Source organism: Chlamydotis macqueenii, chromosome 18 (assembly GCF_036417535.1).
Source record: "Chlamydotis macqueenii isolate bChlMac1 chromosome 18, bChlMac1.mat, whole genome shotgun sequence".
NCBI classification, from domain to species: domain Eukaryota; kingdom Metazoa; phylum Chordata; class Aves; order Otidiformes; family Otididae; genus Chlamydotis; species Chlamydotis macqueenii.
The window spans coordinates 13,480,205-13,500,435 of NC_141573.1; the positions used below are offsets into that span (position 1 = coordinate 13,480,205).

Consider the following 20,231-nt stretch of genomic DNA (forward strand, 5'->3'; position numbering starts at 1 on the left):
TGAAGTACATGAAAAAATGTCTTGTAAAGGTTGCATTAATTTTAAAATATTTTCTTCTCTAAGAATTGAAAATAACTTTTTTTTGATTTTTGAAAGTTTAGTCTCTGCTAAAACTCTTACAACTGTGCACAGTGACTGATAGTAAGATGTTCTTGAGTCCTAGTCACTTGATGTCATCCCATAGATACAAGTTTTGTTACGGTAATAGAAGCATGGTGGTATGTATGCTGTTACACTACATTAATAATTGTGTTTTTCCTGGAATACAGAGAGGGATCTTCCTACTCTGCACAAAACCTAGGCTGAACACTTCCTCAAAGCATTGATGAACAGTTCTTCAGTATTTCCTTTCAGCTCATGATCTGAAAATGCTTACAAATTGTATGTATTTACCTCATAGATGAGTAAACTGAGTCACAGAAATGGTAAATTGCTCAAGATTATCACTAAAGTTAGTGGAAACTCCAAGAGTTTCAGGAAGCCTCCTTCAGCACATAGTTGAGATGAGTTTTGTGCAGCATGGTAAGGTTCTTTGTCTAAAGCTGGCAAATTTCAGACAAATAAGGCAACAACAATTAGAATTGTTACTTTCCTCAGACTAACAAACTTCTGTGGTGCATTGTCATTTTGAAAGTCTGGTTCACTTCAAATGTATTTCCGAGTGTGGAAGTTAATTTCAGTCAAACATGCCAGATCTATTTTGTTAGTACTTTGCTCATGACTGAGAAATCTTAGGGTATCCCATTCATGTGCCTCATGTGATCTGTCTTATTAATCAGATCAATCCTGCTGCCCTTGAGTGTATTTGGAAGAGAAATAAACTTGTAACATGTTGAATGCACCTGCACGCTTTGCTCTTTAGATATCCCTTGCTGAGATGCACATGCAACTTGATGTGTAGTGAAGACTTCTTCAAATCTAGCTATTAGACACCTGTCTCGATGCACCTCCAGAAAGTCAAGTTAGTTTGATGGCATATACAATGATGGCAAAAGATTTTTTCACAGAGAAATGTTTTGCCTTGGCCACACTAAGGGAGGAACAAAATCTGTAACACTTTTAATTCCCACTCCTTAAATGTTCACGTTTCTCTTTGTGGGGAAAGAAGGCAAAGACGCACACTGTCTGACTCTCTCTGATTTCAGCAGATAACTTGCTTATGATGTCACGGTGCCATTACTGCCGCATACCACATATTCAGGACTTGATTGAATAGCATTTGAACTGTAGCCATTAAGCTGGCTGGTAGTAATCTTGTGGCTGGTTTCCAAAAGTGAGTGAAGATAGTTGACCTTTGGCTTGCAATTATAAAACAGCTGAGTGAAGAGGAAAAGTGCTTGGCCTTTTCTTTTGTGGGCATGATATGGTAAAAGCTGGTTCTATGATTTTCCTAACCCTGGCAGTACACTGGATCTTCTTGCCCTTTTGTCTAGTGGTCCTGTAGCAGTGTGTGGTATTGCCATTCATGAGATGCAAACTGATAACTTTCTTTAAACTTTTAAAATTCACTAAGTACTACTTGCCGAGCCCCTTTCAGAGGAAGGAAAGATTGCTGCTTCCTTCTGTGTCTTCTGGTTACAGTACGGTGCTGCAGCTCTCAAGATCAATATTAGTTTCGTGTACTGGTAGTTGCTTCACAAAAACTTGTTGGTGACTGGGATCCTATTGGGGGCGTGAAGATAGCCTGTCCCCTTATGTAAAAAGGTGAAAAAAGGAGACTGAGGGATTCCTACTTGAAATTTTTATTTACTGTTTTACACTTTGAAAAAGCATCATGACAAGTGTCAGCTATTCAGCCTTTTCCCCTTTCACTTGCTGTGTTTATTGAAGTTGGAGTAATTAAGTTCAGTCTCTATCCATATTTGTTATTCAAGTTTTGTGTTCCCAAAAACTATTGTATTTCTAGCAGCTTCTGATTTTATTGGCCTTTGTGCTAACTGGCGAGTATCCAGACCTAATGTGTGCTAATACTTGCTGGTGGTTTGGCAGGGCAGGGAGGAGGGAAGAAAAATGCTTTTTGTCTTGTAATTTCTTTTCTCTGTTCCTACTACAGCTAATCTGAAGTGTACAGTTAATACCATGGTGCTCTGATAACCATTTCTGCATGGTTAATACAGAAGCATTAAACATATTCGCTAATATCTTGAATGTCAGAGTTGTGAGTTTTTTAAAAAGCTATAGGCCATTGCTCCATTTCCTCTTTGTTCTTCTTCTGTCATAGAGTTGGGGCATAGCTGGGAAGTGATCTTCCGAAGAACTGAATAAGTTCCTGTTTCCAGTAGTTGTCAGCACAATTAAATCAGGGTTACTTTATTGACTTTATGAATAAAATTATTTGGGTGGTGTTATAAAGAGAAGGCCTTCATCATCTGTAATTCTGGGTTTTTCACTTTTGTGTGCCGCACAAACTGGCTATATTCTAAAAGAAGGAATTCCTTGATAGGATTTTGATCATTTGACGATTTCACTCAAGAAAGCCAAGATTCTTTTCCTACTCTGATCATACACTTGACAGTCACTGCAGGTTCTGTTCACATGATTGTTTGCCACCAGACTTATTTTCTTTCTGTCAGCCTTTAAGAGGATTGAGTGTTGGCAAACAGTTGATGCTGAGATGGCATTTTCAGTTCCTGCATGAAAACCATTTTTCTGTGTATGAATACAGTGAAACAGTTTTGAATAGAAGGAGGAGTATGATAAACAAGGGGAGCGTGATCTCTATTCTCTTCTTCCTCATCCGTTGCCTTTGACCTCCCATGCATTGGCTGGTATGTTGTGGTGTCTGTGCTAGAGAACAGAAATTCATGGCTGAAGAGTAGTGCAAAGGCTTTCCCCTCTGTTTTGGGTGAAATTGTCTTCTCTCTCATCCTTCCTCTCCCTTCCTTACACACCTCCTTAATCTTTCCCTGTTTTTTGTGAGGGGGTGGACTCAGTGTGGTCTTGATGATTTTAATGTATGAGAAATAATTTTCTGAATTAATGGTTCAGGCAGATTGCAAGCACTGCGTGCTTTGTAGTGAAATAGGTCAAATATTAGAACAGATTGCCCAGAGAAGTTGCGGAATTCCCATCCCTAGAGATACCCAGATGAGTCCCTGAGCACTCTGGTCTAATTAGACTTGTTCTGAGCAGGAGAGTGGGTTGGGTGACTTCCAGAGGCCCTTCCAACCTACGTTATTATGTGACTTAGCTGTGAGTGACAACTCCATTGAATGTGGTGGTGGATTTGTAAAGGTGTGCTTAGAGCATGTTCTTTGGCTGGAGGCCTTGAATGAAAATGATATTTATCATCAGTATGTGTCTAAGAAGACAAAACTGTCAGAAAATTAGAGACTCATAAAGCCAAGTACAGTTTTCTTAATTGTAATTCATTTAGCATCCTGGCAGTTGGAGATCCATGTTACAAAAAGATGCTACCATAAGAGGTTGCGTTCTTCTGGTCTACCCAGTTATTCAATGCTGATGTTTTTAGTAGGAACTTCTCAAGTATTGTACCTCTTAATGTATCATAGTAATCTGGAGGAGGGATGTGTTTATTAGCCAACTTCTCTAGGCTCTGGGGAGAAGGGCTGTGGGAAGGAACAACCTAGCCTCCACAAGGCGCGTATGCCCAAAAAAGAAAACACTCGTGTTCTGTATTTGTAAAAGAGCTCAGACCTGCTTAGAACAGGATTGCGTTGCTGAAGGTGTCTCTGTGCAGAAGACATAAACATGGAGTATTCCAGACTGAAGGTGTAAAGCAGTCTTTGCAAGCAAGGAGTAAATACATTCCTCCTTAAAAATAGCATCTTTGTTTTTATTTACTAGCTATTTGTGATGATTCTTTAAACTGAAAGCTGAGGAAGATTAGCTCTTGTGAGCTCTGTGCTATCTGAAGCCTATGGGAGTTTTGAATGTCAAACAAGACACTGGTTAAAGCTAGTGGTCAGCTCAGCTAATTTTATTATATTGACTGAACATGTATTACATTCTGTGTAAGCAGGGGGAATGATGCTAATTCGAAGCTCCAGCTGCATTTTGACAATTAAATGGAAGTGCTATTGTTACAGCTTCTCTGCAAGGTTGAGCTTTTCATATGGCTGGTGTGACAGACCTAGGAAAAGTGTTAGCATAGACATATCAGCAAATCAAAATTTAACTTGCTAAATTATTTACCTGCTTTGTTCAACATGATGTGTCAAACTGTAGCCAATGTCATGCTGTTTTGTTTTTATTTACTGAATACACAAAAATGTAATTTCTCCTCTTTGGTTAAGTGACATTTCTCTCATGATAACTATCTAATGAGGGAATGTCTGAGAATTTCAGGTCAAGAAAATCTATTACTCTGAGGAACATCCCAGATGTTAATGGATTAACTTTGATGTAGGTTTTTTTTAATGGGAATAGTAAAAACTTGATCACACACAGTTGGAGGACGGGAAGAGGGCTGATGGCTTCTAGTGGCATTATAAAGGATTGAGAGTGTCATAAAGGTAGTTTTCCAGTTTCTGTGCAGAGCCCTGCTAACTGGGGAAGCAGGAGGGATCCTGTTTGTAGGGAAACTTGGGTTTTTCTGATTTCTCACTATAATTGATAAGGATCCTACTAAGCAAAGGGAGATAAGGAATCCAGTTTGTCTGTGTACAGCTCAGCCTAACATAAGCAGTGAACTATATGACCCCTTGATAAAATCCCTACTGCTTTAAAGTTGCCAGTGGCTGTAGACCAGAAATCAATAACTAAAGCCTAAACATAGGAAAAAATGCTCTGGGCAAAACTAGAATCGTAGAATGGTTAGGGTTGGAAGGGACCTTCAAAGGTCATCTAGTCCAACCGCCCCCTGCAAGGAGCAGGGACATCTTCGACTAGATCAGGTTGCTCAGAGCCTCATCCAGCCTGGCCTTGAACATTTCCAGGGATGGGGCATCCCTGGAATTCTATTTCTTTGAAAATGAAAGTAAATTAAGCATTAGTCCCATCACAACACTTGAGCCAGAAATCTTATAATCTCACATTAAGCAAAAAGGGAATGTAATTCACCAAATATGATGACTTTTACAATATAAATCGAAACTGGAAGAACTGCTAAAGATAACATTAGGACATCTTTGTGATTGCTGTGAGACTGAATTTTTGTATTAATTTAAGGCTATTATACTAATCATGCCAGATGTTCATATTTAACCTACTGGTTACATTTAAATTAAAACCTTTGTTAAGTTGTTAATAATTTTATTTATGTAGGTCTTGAAAGTTTTGAAAAATTAAAGCTAGTTCTAGAATCTGAACAATAAACAACTTCAAAAAATCCAAACTCTTCCCCCCCCCCCCCCCCACCCCAAAGCACCTTTAAAGCAATTCACGTAATGGGCATCAGCAAAGGATCTGTCAACATACATGAAGTAGTTGAGATGAGTTTTGAGTTTTTCCTGTGTGACTGTGTATGTAACTTCACTTTTTTTTTTCTGGTCTGTGATGTTGAACTGCAGAATGTCCTTTCCAGGTTTGATAGCAGAGTGTTGTTAAAGCAATAAGCAGAACTGAGCAGAGTCTGCTACACCTCTCTGCACAGAGGATTACAGGTACGTCCGCACTGCGTAGTCAAGAGATGGGACTGTATCCTCTGTAGCTGTATCCAAGCTAATTTTCTGGTAGCTGGAATAACGATAACCACATGGTGGGATTCAACATGAACTTAGTCTGTGCTTAGTTCTGTGTTACAGGGTGTGTGATGCATTGATGTCTGAGCTGGCTGTAATTTGCAAGATGTATAGCAAAGGATAAGCCTATTTCCTTTCTTCCCCCCTGCCCCCACTCCTTTCTTTCAGTGCTGGTGGGATAGGTGCTGGCCACCTTCTTACTTGTGAATTGAATGTTTAGGTAGAAAAGTGATCAAGCAAATACTTTATTTGGCATTTTGTTTGGAAAGCTGCCTTTGATCTCTCTCATTTCCCGTTTTCCAGTTTTCCCTGAAAATGAGTGATGCCTTGTATGCGTTCTGCGTTTCTATGCAGATCAGCAAACTGGTACTCCAGTAGTTCGATATGCAAATTCTTATCTGCAGCTTTATCCCACAGCAGTTTTTTCTTTTTCATTTCCTTTGCTGGCTCTGCAGTGGCCAGTTAATGTTATCTCTCAAGTTGGGCAAACATCAATGACTAGAATATATGTAAGGAAATAAAAACATGGGTTTTAGATGCTTTGGGCCTTGGAAGAGAAAATAAGATAGGAGAATACTTTCTGTGATTTTTTTTTTTTTTTTTCTTTTGCATTACCTGCAGTGTGGGGAATGGTGTATAAAGTTGTGACTTTCCCTCAGATATCCATATCTTTTTAGATGGAGCAGCAGCAATGTCAATCTCAATCTGTCAACCTTCAAGCTGCACTTTATCATGTTCTAGGCTTGTGCCCTGTTGCTGAGTATTTCAAGCACTGCTCGTGAGTGGCACATGCCTTCAACTTTGAAGTAATCTTGTAACACCTCATAAAAGTAGGTATTCAAATGGAATACAAAAGCAATTGTGAAGCAGACTGTTGGAGACTAAACTTGTTCCTATGTGTTACGTGCACGATTGGTGCCACCAATCTGACAACTCAAGTGAGAATTGGTTTAACAAACTGAAGAATGTGTTTTTTTCGTGGTGACGTGTACTAAACACATGGCGTTGTACAGCTGAGCTTTAATAGAGCCAAAAGTGAACTGACAGTTTCTAAGCTCATGATTGTTATTTTTAGGGTATTTGTTACATTCCTGAAACCCAGTTGCTACTCTACAATCCTTCCTGATTAGTTACTAAGTGCCTCTGAAATTTGCATTTTAAATAGTTGCGTTAGTAATTTTCCTCAGCCTGTATTTCTCTCTTTACTAGAAGAATAGTGTTTTTTCTGTAGATACTAAATAAAAGCCCATTTAAAAAATCTTTGATGTCTTGAATTGCTTAAGAGACTTCCTCTCTCTCCCCCCCCCCCCAAGGAATGATTGCTCACTTGAGTTTCTGTACCTGATCTTGGATCCTTTCGTTTGCAATTGTTTGAGGTTGTGAAAACAGATACAGTCCTGTTGTTGAAGATTCATGAAATCAATTATTTTTTTGAAGTCCATGGGGACAAGTCAGGATGGTAAATGGAATAAGGCAGAGGTTAGGATAGCTGTTTTTGTCAGCCTCTATAGAGTAATTAATTTGCAATTGTGATGTTCAAACATTACTGATCTTTATAAATAAAATATAGAAAGAGAATACTTAGTACATTTATTTAGCTTCTTTGCATGTGTTCATGTCAACGTGCACGCCTTGTTGTGAACTGGATGTTGGTTCTACTGCAGCTGGACCTCACGCAGAGAGCAAAAAGCATTTTATTTGGTTCAGCTGAACTGTAATTATACTGTTAATTTCTAAACTGTCTTATTTAAATAATTTGTCTCTGGAATTCATACTTTCTGCATTGAGCCGACCTAATTCTTGTTCTAACTTGTACTAAAACTCTACAGGTTTACATGTGGAGGGGGAAAAAAGTGCTGCTGTTATGCAAAATTGTTTCCCTTGGGGGGAAAGGGGGGAATTTCTTCATGAGTTATGTATGAGCCAGCAGGTTCCACTAATCGTAGTAGCTCTGCTAGTGCGGAAGACTTGTGGTCTAAGCTAGTCAGCCCTCTGGTTTGTGAGAAATTGGCACAAAACTTTAAACCATGTAACTCTTACAGAGCCTGAGTAGGTTTTTCCATTATAAATCTTTACGTGCAGTCAAATTTTTAGTATTCTTTTGTTATCTACACTTCTTTAGCATAAATGAGTGTGACATTTTGACCATTTGATCTGACTTTTACTTTCTGCTGTTAACGGTAGATTATGGTCTCCTTGCAAAGAGCTATGCTTATATTTCAGGTTTAAGTGATTTTTTTTTTTTTCTTTTGAATACTAGGAAGGATTTTAAGCTGTAGAAGTGTGCATCTTTCGCTAGTTCTTCTGGAAAAGAGGTTTTTTCTGAGCTCCTGTGTAGGTCTTGTACTGTAATCTACTACTGAGGTCATAACTAAGCAAGGAACACTCCCCTGGTTTCTTGGGGGGTGAGGGGGGATGGGATGCAAACAAGTGCTCAAAGTGTATTCTGCAATTGCGGAGGAAGGGAAGAAACAAATGCAAGGAGGAAAACGAGGAGGAGGAAGTGGCAGCTGTAATGGAGACAAGTACAATGAAAACTTTTAAAAGGTGAAATTTGACATTTAAAATAGCTTTTCCCAACCTTGCCTTCCAATGCTACTTGAATTTTGGTGACATGAACATCAGCTTGACAAGTGTGCCTTGTTGGGCCAGTATCAGGAAAACCTGTTGTGCATATATCCCATAGCTGAATTTTATGTTTCTGTAATGTTTTCCATGTCCTTGAAGAATATATTGTCAAGACATATCCTTAGCCCTGGAAGTGATAAGTGAGTGTCCGAACTACGGTGTTTTAGCAGCCTCTGATGGCCACACTTTCTGTGCATCTTTCTACACCAGTTTTGAGTCCATCTGTACACTACTGTTAAATTCCCATAATGCAAAATGGTACTATCTAGAGATAAGTTATTCCCTTTGTTGGTTTGAAACATGCTACCTGGGAATTTTATTTACTTTTTTTTTTCCTTTTCTGTCCTCCTCCCTGTGCAGGAGATAGTAGGAAAACATATCTCCCCATACTTCTTGTGGGCAGAATAGAGTTGCAAATGTCCTCTTGCCTTTGTGGCTTTTTTTCTGAGAAGAAAGTTGGAGTAGTCTGATCTCCTGTAGTGCAAAAACCAGTCCATACTTCAGTTGTCCTTGTTCCTTTCTCAATTTTTTTTTTTGTTCATCTATGTATCTTTTGAGATGGGCTGAGTATAGGTACTCCGAGTATTCAGAGGCTGACACAGAAGAGATTTACAGTGTCAAAATACTTGATTTTGTTCTGGTTCTTTCTTAACAGAACATTAGGTAATGTTTCTAATTCATTTTCAGATTACTACCCACGTGATTCCATGATACTTGCTGAGGAGTAATAGTTTGTTTAAAACCTATAGCTTCATATAGTTACGATTCGGGGGGGGGGAGGGTGTGTTTTTGCCTCATGCATGTTACTTTTCATATTGTATATAATCTGACACTTACCACTTGGTCTTTTAGTATTAAAAGTTACCTGTGCAAATTATTAGTTTTAGGGTTTGAGTACACTTAACTGTCTTGGTGAACTTTACCACTTTACTCCTCTGTTGCCTTCTCACGTCACTCTGGGAGCTGTTGAACAGTGCAGCCCCTCCTGGGATCCTTGTGGTGTAGCCTCCCTCCATTGTGGTTGTTGACCCTTCAGTTTCCATGTTAACCTTCTATTAAGCCACTGGGAGTTGGGGGTGTGTGGGGTGTTCCTGTGTTAATGAGTATGTTTGTGGAGATGAGTAGCCAAAAACATGAGTTATGTTTTTTTTTTTTTTTAAATGAAGCAACCCACATAAAACCTAGAAAAGCCTTGCAACTATTCTGATTTATCTCCATTAGTGATGCTTCTGTCTTCTATATGAAGTTAGGCTTTTGTTCTCTTTCTGTTCTGGTTTTATTTAGTGAAAGGGGGCTGCGGTGGTAGTTTCTGGAAGAAGCTGCCAGAAGTTGTTCCCCTTTGTTCAGTGGACTTGGCTGGGCCTAGGGCGGACCCGCTGCTGGCCAGGGCCAGGCCAATTGGTAGCAGAATGTTCCGTGATAACACCTCTGCGATAACGTATTTAAGAAGGAGGAAAACAGGAGGGGGGGAAAAAAAAGGGAGATGATGTGAGGGGGGGGGGGGGGGGGGGGCGTGAGCCTCATGGGCCTTGCACCCATCAACCTCTGGCCTCCTGCTGGGGGCTGACTGGGCCTGGCTGAGAGAAGTGGAGAGGAGATGAGATGTGAAGAGACCCTGAGAGGCGTCTGCCTGCCTGTTGTGAAGGATTTCTGGTGAGATGAACGGCTGAAGATGCCAAGGTCAGTGAAGGAGGGGGAGGAATAATGCAGCTCCTGGCCAGAATTCCCCTGCAGCCCGTGGAGGCCCACGGAGGAGCAGAGATCCCCCTGCAGCCCGGGGAGGACCCCATGTTGGGGCAGGCGGGTGCCTAAAGGCAGCTGTGGCCCGTGGAGGCCCTGCTGGACAGCCGTTCTGGAGGGACTGCACCCCGTGGAAGAGATGACCCACACCGGAGCAGTTTCACGAAGGACTGTGGCCCGTGGGAGGGACGCCGTGCTGGAGCAGGGGAGGAATGTGAGGAGTTCATCCCCCAGCAATGAAGCAGAGGCGTAAAACAATGTGTGATGAACTGACCGTAACCCCCATTCCTTATTCCCCCCTGTGCTGCTCGGGGGGGAGAAGAAGGAGGTGGAGATAATGTTAAGCCTGGGAAGAGGGAGGGGTGGGGGGAGGTTATCTTGTTCTCTGTCTCATTATCCTGCTAATTTTAGAAATAAATGAATAGTTTTCCCCAAGTCAAGTCTGTTTTGCCCGTAATGGTAACTTTAAGGATTTCTCCCTGTCCTTATCTCAAACCTCGAGCCGTTTTTCTTATATCATCTCTCCCTGTTCTCTCAGAGGGTGGGGGGGAGTGAGAGAGAAACTGTGTAGTCTGGTCCCGATCAGGGCTGAACTGCAACACTTTACAGTGATTAAATGGAGGTCTGAGGTGAAGACTGCTTTTGGCTTTTATAGTTTTGCCAGAAGAGCCCAGCTTCCGAACAGCTGCTTGAAATTCAGCTTAATTGGATAGCTGTATTTCCAGGAGGTTTTATGGCTGTGTACTGGCAATGTTGCTGCAAACCAGCTGGGACCAACTGGCATCTCTCATAGTACAAGACACCTATTTAATATCTTTAGATAAGACCCGATCCTGATTTGTGAGTACATTGATGAGATGGCTTCCACGTGTTGAGGTCTTCCCAGAACTCCACTTTTGTGAAAGCTTTTGAATGCATTCACACTAACACATGGTCTGCAAATCCAATTTTGTTTTGTAGGAGTGATTGACCCCACGTCAGGGCCCTGGGGGGGAGTTTTTTGTGGTCAAGGCATTGGGATCTCCCAGTAAGAGAGGGAGAGTTTTAGTGCCTTAGCTTTTACTGAGACTTACAATGGAGATATTGTGTTACTATAATGTACTTGGGAGCTTCAAATTAGTTTGTGGTCAAATAAGATACCCTTGGGTGTCAGTGACCTGCATTATGATATCCCTTCTAGGTTATTGCAATGGAGCTATAACAAGTTCTGTTCTTGTTTTAATTTGTTCTTGACCTGGAACAGGTCTTCTAATTTGAGACGCTAATTAGGAGATGGTTTTAGTTATCTCTGAACTTTTCTGTAAAGAAGTTGATGCCTCAGCTGTCTTGACTTTAGGATTCTGGAGCAAGTTACAGCTTTTGACATATAGTATCTGCATTTCTGCAGACTCTTTGATTTTCTCTTTTGCTCATAAGCTGAGAAAGCAGCAATAGACTTTTCTTGTATTTCTAGTAGTATGTTACATCGAGGGGGGGACACACACCAAGAAAAAAAACCCCATGTATCGGTACTTATTTATCAGGTTTACATTTCTCTGAGAAATTGTAGGTAGTACATACTTTTGAATTTTAAAAATGATTCCTGTATTAGTTTACTGTTTTTCTTTTTAAGCCTGAATAACTTTTGACAAGTGTTTCTTTTCAAAGTCCATGTGATAGTGAGCTACAATTACTATTGTAGGCTCAGTCTCCTAAATATACAAATTTCTCCTCTTTTAACTTGGTGGGAGCAAATTCCATTTAAGTGTTTTATTTTCCTTTTATGGAGAGATTTGGACATTAACTAATGCTGTTTCATTAGCCCTGAAGTGAAAGAGGAACTTCATAACATGAGGGGAACTTCTTTAAAGCGTCCCTTTGATGTGCACAAGTTGCCCCCCCCCCCTTTTTTTTTTTTCTTTTTGCTGCTCATTTTCCCTTCTCCCCTACAGTGCATAAATCTGGATATTACTTTTGGTAAGTCCCCACAACTATGGTTTTGGACTTTTTCTAAGGTAGAATGCAAGTTAAAGTTACTTTGGAATTCTTGGGTCTTGCACTTTCCCAGTTTAAGTCAGAGTAGGAACACTGTTTTGCCACTGACATGAGTATATGTTACAGACCATCTGGCATGTGTAGTCCTTACTGTACGGTGATAATCTTTCCTACTTTTTCAAAATAGGAGGTTATTGGTGTCTTTCCACTTTTTGCCATTCACAGCTTGCTTTATTTTAAAGGAATCATCTTTATCTTCAACATCTAATTCTTTGTTAATGGTTCATGGTTCATCCTTCTCTCCAACTCCGCAGTGTATCATTAGTTTTCAAAGCATATTCTTTTTTTAGTCTGAGGAGTGCGTATTTTTACAGGCTCTGGTGGAGTGTGTGTTTTTTCTTTTTGAAGACTAATCTCTTCTGTTTTGCCAGAAATTGAGCTTTTTCTGGTTAAATTGAGGCTGCTGTAATTCTGAATTTTGTTACTGCAACCTTGTGAGTACAGAATTGTGGATGTTTCGTTCTGTATACTACTGGTTCTCCAGAAATTGAACCATAATCTAATGATGAGTTTGGAGAAGAAAGAAAAATGGTTTAGTGTCAGAGTGAATCAACATTTTTAACTAGAGGCCTAATGTGACCCAAAAATAGGCTGAACTTAAATATCATTAAGAGATTTCTGGGGTATAATAGTTCATTATTTCATAGCAGACTGAAAACAATCATACATTTTTTTTCTTAAACTTAATGTTATGAGTTAAAGATCAGCATGAGATGGTGGTGCACCCAGCCCTACTCTGTGTTTTTATAGAATTTGGTGTGTTTGCCCTAATTGAGGTTTACATATGCTAAAGGCGTGAGTTGCTGTGAAAGCACTGAAGAAGCTTTATAGCAAAGGCTGTCATTTTTGGCAGTTGGGTTAAAGCTGGAGTTGGTTAAGTGTATTGCCCAAGTCTTCCTAATAAAATGACTGAGGATACAATGTTAAGAATATTGACACACAAGTTGTATCCCTCATGATCCAAGAGCTAAGGAAACCTGGAAAAGAAAGAAAGGGTTTATATGTGAAACAAATTGTTTTGATCACTTTGTAGATTTAGAAAGAGAACTCAGCATAACCAGTTGGTGTAACTTGGTTTTCTTGGCTTTTAAAATTGTTAGAAACATTTCTCAAAACAATCTGTGAAGCAGAGTTGTGATTAAATGTATTTTCACAAAGGTTACTGGCTGCAAAATCCACTGAAATAATTTTTTTTCTGAGTATTTTTTTGATCTAACATCTTTGTGTTGTTGACTGTTTTTTGAAACTTAAGTTTGCTTCCTGCATGCCCAGAAGTTTGAATTTGGAGTGTACCTGATGCCTTTGGCTAACAAGGGTCTTTCAGTGCATCTATTATGTGAAATCTTTTTCTCTTAGCAGAATCTGAACAGGTGGAAATAACCAAAGTTACTGAGTGGAAGCTCTGTGTATCATAACAACCTCTAGCAATGGCTTGAACAGTCTCTAAGAATGGACTGTTTGAACTGTCTTTGAACTTCAGATTACTATTGCAACACTGGTGTAATCCTGGTTGTTTTGTTTTGGGGGTTGGTTGGTTTGTTTTTTAACCCAACCAAATTGATTGGGTTTTGTTTGGTGCTTTTTAGTTTTGTTTTTTAAAGTGTGACTGATGACCTGCTGGGAGCTCTGCCTGTCCCTTGAAACCTGAGTGCAAGAAAATCGCAATGTGCCATCTCAGGTCTTTAAAAGCAAGTCCCCTAAAAATCTTTTTCCGTTGAAGGGCCTCTTTATTATCCTTTCTTTCTCCCTCGTTCAGATGTTATGTGGGCAGGAAAATCACTGGTGCTAATGTAATGTACAGCACTTGTACACTTCTTGTTTGATTCTGTTTTATGAGATTGGAGACATTCTGTGAATTTTTTTTAAGTGGATATAGTGTTCTAGAGCTGATTGTGCAAACTGCCTTCAGTTGGTTTAGTTTGATACGTACGCTTATGCTCTCATAAAGGTTTGCAAGATCTCCTGGTGTGCTTTGCATTATGCATATGTGACAGAAATGAGTTGGGTGACATTCAGTGTTCTGATCCGAAGCCATTTGCAAGTGTCTTCCTCTTTTGTGTGTGTGTGTGTCCCACTAGAGAGGAAGTCTGAGTAGCTTTGCAGTTACTGGAGAACAAGAAGAGTCTCTCCTAAATATTCTCACTTTCTGAAGATCAGCCAGACCACGTGCCTGTACATTTCCTCTCCACTTTGAGGTGTTGCTAGACATGTCAGTAAGACCAGATTAAATAAACTATATCAATCAAATGTGCTAGATTAAAACTGTCACTCTGCAGCTGACAAATCTCTTCTCTGATGAATATAGTTGCAGTTCCTTAGTGAGAAATTAGTATTTTAGGTGCCTTATATATGGTGCTTTTTATACTGTGGAAAACTTTGTCATGCTAAGCCAGGATGTTGTTAGTTGTATGCACTGAAATTGCCTTGATTTGTACAGGGAAATACAAGCTTCATTAATTTATTTTAGTCAATGCTGATTTATAACAATTTATAATCTAGTTATGAAGAACAAGAACATGTCTTGTTTTAAGCAATGAGTGGTTAAATGAAGATTCTGATAGGGAGCAAAAAATCGTGCCTGCCAGGAGACTAGAGTTAACACTGCTGTTGGCTTTGCAGTTCTTTTTATGTGGACAGGATTGTTTGACTAGCTGAACTGTGGAACTGATGTGATCAGATCTCCTCTTCTAGCTTCCATCAGTGAGCCATCCGAAAATGAAATGGGTTATAAGTGCTTTTTGCTGGTCTGCACGTCTTCCCCACAAAGGAGAGTTAAATTTAACGTTTTGAGTTAGCAAGTTATGAATATATTGAGTTGAGGCAATAAAGAGTTTTGTGTGGATACCAACCAAATTATTAATTGTGGCTGTGTCTATATAATCTGTTACAAAATCATGAGGACTGTGAGAGCACGAACAGGCTTTTTGTGGGCTGAATTAAGACATGATATAAAATTATTGGCTAAGAGCGGGTGCATGCAAGCTGCTAATGTGCTTTGAGTTTTGAGGGTAATTAGTCTGAACCGACAGGTGAACCTGCTTGGTAAGAGATTGCATCTTGTGGTGCTTTTGCTTTTTTCTTTTTTCTTCCCTCTTTTCTCAGCTCTTTGCATAACTAGCTTACAATACTGCTAAACTTCACATCAAACCTCAAAGGTCTCTTGTTGCAGGCTTTGATTTAGAGAGTCTAAGGCTTTTGCTGTTAGCTGCTTAAAAAAATAATTTTCCATTTAGCCTATAACAACCAGTCTGTTTTCAGTTCCTTGGATGACTTCTTGCTTACCTCTGTTTCCCTTAACAGTATTATTTAATCTCAAGGCATCTTCTTGATCCTATTTAGTGCTTAAAATACAGCATGCTTTTTTTCTTTTCTCTACATTTCTATATTGCTGGTTCTTGTCCAGGTCCTACAGAGGTAGCTGGATAATGGCCACCATAATCACTCTCAGCTACCTTGTATATCTGAGGCTATTTCATACTTCTCTCCCCCACCAATATTCATATCCTGCAGAACAGAAGAGTTAAGAGGTTATTTCATGCTGCATCTCTTTAATATGCTGTCTTAAACCAAGATTAAAACTGTCTCTTCCTGCAACTGCTTTGTGTCAAGCTGGTCACGGATGCAAACTGCTGTCTTAACAGTGTTTATCCACTTCGTAGTAAAAATCAATAAGCAATCTATAGTTATGTGCAGTTTTGAGATCTTTGTCTGTTTTCCACATGGCTTATTCTTTATTTGCTGTGTTTCCAGTTAAAGCATCTGGGAATGTTATTGGCTAGAGTCTCAGTAAATTAGTCTGTAAGTTAATCTTTAATATTCTGCAATGTATAGAAATTACATTGATGTATTACATATTGTTTATGTAGTATGGATTTGGAGATGCCTGATTCTCCCTTCCAATATGTTATATTACAATTGGTTAAATAGGTACAAATCTAGCACAATATTGACTTACAGCTATAGTGAACCTTGAAAAGCTGCCTAATCTAGAAAATTGGCCTCCTCTTATCTCTGATTTCATGCTTTTTCCATCTGTCTCAAAATGAAGAGATTAGGGCTGATCCTAGCTATGTGTGTGAGGCAGATTATGGTAGTTTTATTATTCTGATCTCATTACACTTAGTCTCTAGATTTGAAAATGTCCTGGTTTTAACCCTTTCTTCAGCAGTTACAAAAAATTTAGTGAAAACGTAGTTGAGGTATGTTCTGCAAACTTTGTATTTCTATATCATCCTGAAATAATCAAGCTCTCAAAGACTTTCATATTTGGAGTAATACACTTAGTTGTTGTTTGTTTTGGTTTTTTTTTGTCTAACAGATTGTCTAAAATGATAAGTAGAGCAACTTGTTTGAGTTACAAGGGATGAAATTCACCCTATATATATATATGACAACAGACAAGTAATGGTTATTAAGAATTCAATTTTCAGTTTAATATTTTGGGGAATCTAAAATAAGAGCACCTTCTGGAGATCCTTAGTTCATGATAGGTCAGAAATTTTTTTTCTAGCTTTTCTGAAAAGAAATACGATTTTCCAGATTGTACTGCTATTTGACATACAGAAAATATAAAACTTAATGGAGTGTTTCCTGATCTCATTAGAAGTACGCAGAAGTTAATGCAAGATGCTAGAAAATAGGTAGCTGTGTGTTTTTAAATGAAGAAGGGACAACTGAATTGGTGCACCAAATTCCCTAGTTTTTCGGTATCTACAGCACAACTTTGCCATTGTTACTGGGAGGTCCACTTTAATTGATTGCAAAGGGTTAACTATCTAGTCCATGATGGAGAAAAGGACTTCTGCACTGGGCCAATACATTTTACTGAGAACAGTATTGCAAACTTTTTCAGATAGACTTTGAGGATTACAAGAGAGCTTTCTCCTAAACTTGTGGAGGAAGCTCTGTCCTTTCTGCAGAGTTTCAGGCACCACTTAAGAAATAAATCTTATTGTTTCTTCAGAGCTGTAAATGAAAAGAAAGCAAAATGACAGCTGCTGATTGTGAGAGTTAAAAAGCAAATATGATTCTCTGTCTTTAAGAAATTTGTGTTTTATCGTAACTCCTGTTCAAACAGTTTTGTAGAGTATTTGAGATTTTATTGTACTACACTGATGGGCTTCTAGATTACATACTGCAGGGAACTCTTTAAAACATTTTGGTATTGCTCTGATTGTTCTACTGGTCATCTTTGAATATCAAGCATATTTGCCAGTGTCCCTCCTGAAGTTGCGTCTGGACAACAGGGAAGAAGATTGGAAAAGAAAGAAAAGATATATTAGTACATCAAACAAAGCTAAGATAGAAGGACGCAATTCCTTCTCCTTCTATCTTCTGTCATTTTTATGGGTACTCTAAATTGGACCTTTTTCTAGAATAGCAAATATTGTTACACCTGGTTCCGCTTAGAGAGAAGCGTGCAATGCCGGAACATCACTTAAGGTGCTGCCCCAACTGCCTAGAGTACATTGAGTACATAGCTCTTAGGGTGCATTGTTTTGTAGTACGTGGACCACTTGAGCTTTTCCTCTAGTTGCTAATTCCTGTTGATACAAAATTTGCGTGACTGAGGGAGCTCCATTGGGACTGAGCAAGTTGGGAAAAATGGAGCTCTTGCAAATTATGTTTTTGGGTTTTTTTTTCTTTTTTTTCACTCTGCTCAGTCTTGACTAGTGTCTCAAACACTTGGACCAGCACAGGGTGTGGATGGAGAGTGCAGAGGTGAGAATGAATGGCTAGAGGGAAGAAAGTATTAGGAGAAGCTTAACTTAACTGTCACAGACTTCACTTGTGGAGTCACTGCCTTGGGGACATGCCTTCGCTTTACAAACAGGCTATTCTGTTCTGTGTGTCACTCTTGTGGTAGTGCAGACGTTTGTAGAGTTGCACTATGAACTGCTCAGGGAAGAGAGCCAGAAGTGGAGAGGGTTGTTTTGGTTTGTGTTTTTTTTTTGGTTGGTTGGGGATTTTTGTTGTCATTTTGGTGTGTTTGGGGGGAGTGGGGGTGCTAAGATTGTCTTTGATTTGATTTTGAAGTAGTTGTGCTGGCTGCACTGGGGGAAGACCAACTTTGGCATGGGAGTTGGATTAGCATACCCTAAGTTGGCATTGCTGCTGAATGCTTTTGCTGCTGTCAAACTGCAGTCTTCGTTCCTACCCTCAGGCAATGCATTCAGCTGTATCTCATGATGACAGAGCAGTGTTCTCTTGGTGATAATAGAGCAGCCTGTTCTTTTTGTAACTTGAATTATTTTTCTTGCTGTTCTCAAGAGCTCCTTTAAAATTTGCCTTACCAAAAATGCCACTTCTATTGTGCATTCACACTGGGTGGTGATGGTTGTTTTGCTTTGAGTGCTGAGTTGCTGGCAATGTTTAAATATATTTTTAGATAACAGTGAAGTATTTGTTTTTCAAATGAGAGGTAGGAAATTGCAAAGAATGAAGAATTGCTTGCGCTGGCTTAGTGAGAGCATGCCTGTTCCACTTGCGTAGTGGAGGAGGAAGGGGGAATAGAGGGTGAGGTAAGGGCTTTTGCTGTGACACTCCCCCAATAATGACCTCTGTGAGGAGCTGTAAAGGGTGGAAGGAAAAATAAAGATGTTGAGGATTCAGTGACTTTGATGCTTGAGATGAGTTGTATCTTCTCTGTTGAAAGAGGAGAGTAATTCCAGTGAGCACAGTGAACCTTTACTGTAGCAAATGCAAAACTTTTTTCTTTTTCCTCCCCTGAACTTCAGTCTTGACAAAGCAGAGGATAGATTGCAGTCAGAGTAAAGGGTTGTCTCTATAAAGAACCGTAGACTCTTACAAAGTTATGGAAGCTCTGCATCTGTGAGGCAAGTCTTTAATTTGTGATAACCTGTTGGTGTAAGGCAATTGCAGTAAGCCTTACATCTGAAAGATTCACATAGCCTTGAAATTGGAGGCTGATTTTTCCTAACATAGAAAAGTAGAGGGGCCGTTGGCAGTATTTTAAGTTCTATTTTTCAGTCTGATTATCATTAGTTAGTCTTCCATTTTATTGGTGTGTGAAGTCTGCTTAATAAAAATCTGTGTCTTCTGTCCGAGAAGCATTTATATCATTTTGCTCACCATCAGTATGCCTGGTAAATTTTATGGCCAAAGCTAAATTAGGCTTTCACAAAGGCACAGATGCAACTGCTGTTGCCCATCCTGACAACAATAGGAAATAGCTTCTTTGAATGGACTGATGGTTGTTTGTGGAAGGATTCTCAGATTCTGTCCAGAGCACTGATGTTACTTTACAGCGGTTGCTCATAAAATCCTATGCAGACTTCTGAAAAGTAATTTTCATTTTTCATCTCAAAATGAGATTTCAACACCATTTACTTTGCTTTCAGTAGGGTGGGGTTTGAAATGCATGGATGGGGAGTTATAGATGCATTTTGAAGTTGGGGAAAATGCAGTCAAATAGATTGTGATAATGCTATTCTTAGATCACTAGGGCTGTAAAACCTTTTTGGTGCTAACAGGAAATAGCAGACTTCAGCTTCATTGGCCAGTCTGATAAGCCTTTGCAGCTGGGGTCTGAACTGAATAGTGGTGATATTTGGGGCAGCTGTCTCAAGTAGTGGAACTTGGGGCTCTTCCTTCTGTACTTTCAAATGCAAATTGCAGAATATCCTCTAGGGACTGTCAGAAAAGCACATGGGTGTCTTAGATGTGTAAGAAATCAGTAAATACTGATTGTTCAATTGTTGCAGAAAGGATATTGCAGTTAACACTCACTTAACACCCTGTGTCCAATAGGTTTGAGTTTTGCACACTGGTATTAACATGTAATTTTTAAACATCTAGTCATAAAGTCCTGCTCTTTCCCATGTATGCAGTTTCCCAATGCGTAGTTGGATGTAAAGGGTGACTTTTGCTATGCATGTCAATGATGTAACCCGTAAAGAGCTAAACTTGTCAGAAGGACCAACAGCTGTCATTGTTGAAAGTATGGAGCAGAAAAAGACTTGGTCAACCCACCAGTATTTCTTCTAAGTGTCCCTGAACTTGATAGCTGTTTCATGCATAAGGCGTGTGCTTTTCTATCTATGCTGCAAAAATCTTCAGGTGTCTCTTGCCAGGATCAGTATGAGGCTTAGCTTAACCTGGCTGGTTAATTTGGGGGTAGCGTTTTTCTTTCCATCTTGTCCATTAATGGTCCCATCTTGAAAAAAA

At 39.5% G+C, this 20,231-nt stretch overlaps 1 protein-coding gene across 3 annotated transcripts in view; it reads left to right on the forward strand.

The window, feature by feature from the left end:
- The window catches only part of GRB2 (growth factor receptor bound protein 2), a 54,818-nt gene that overhangs the window by 6,869 nt on the left and 27,718 nt on the right, over positions 1–20,231 (forward strand). The window contains exon 1 of one of the 3 annotated variants that reach the window (XM_086762375.1): positions 17,736–17,765. The exons of the other annotated variants lie outside the window; for them this stretch is intronic. Within the exon in view, the coding sequence (XP_086618501.1) occupies positions 17,751–17,765 (15 nt within the window). The 5' untranslated portion in view covers positions 17,736–17,750. Of the gene's footprint in view, positions 1–17,735; positions 17,766–20,231 lie in introns of those variants that run through there. 3 annotated transcript variants of the gene reach the window in all.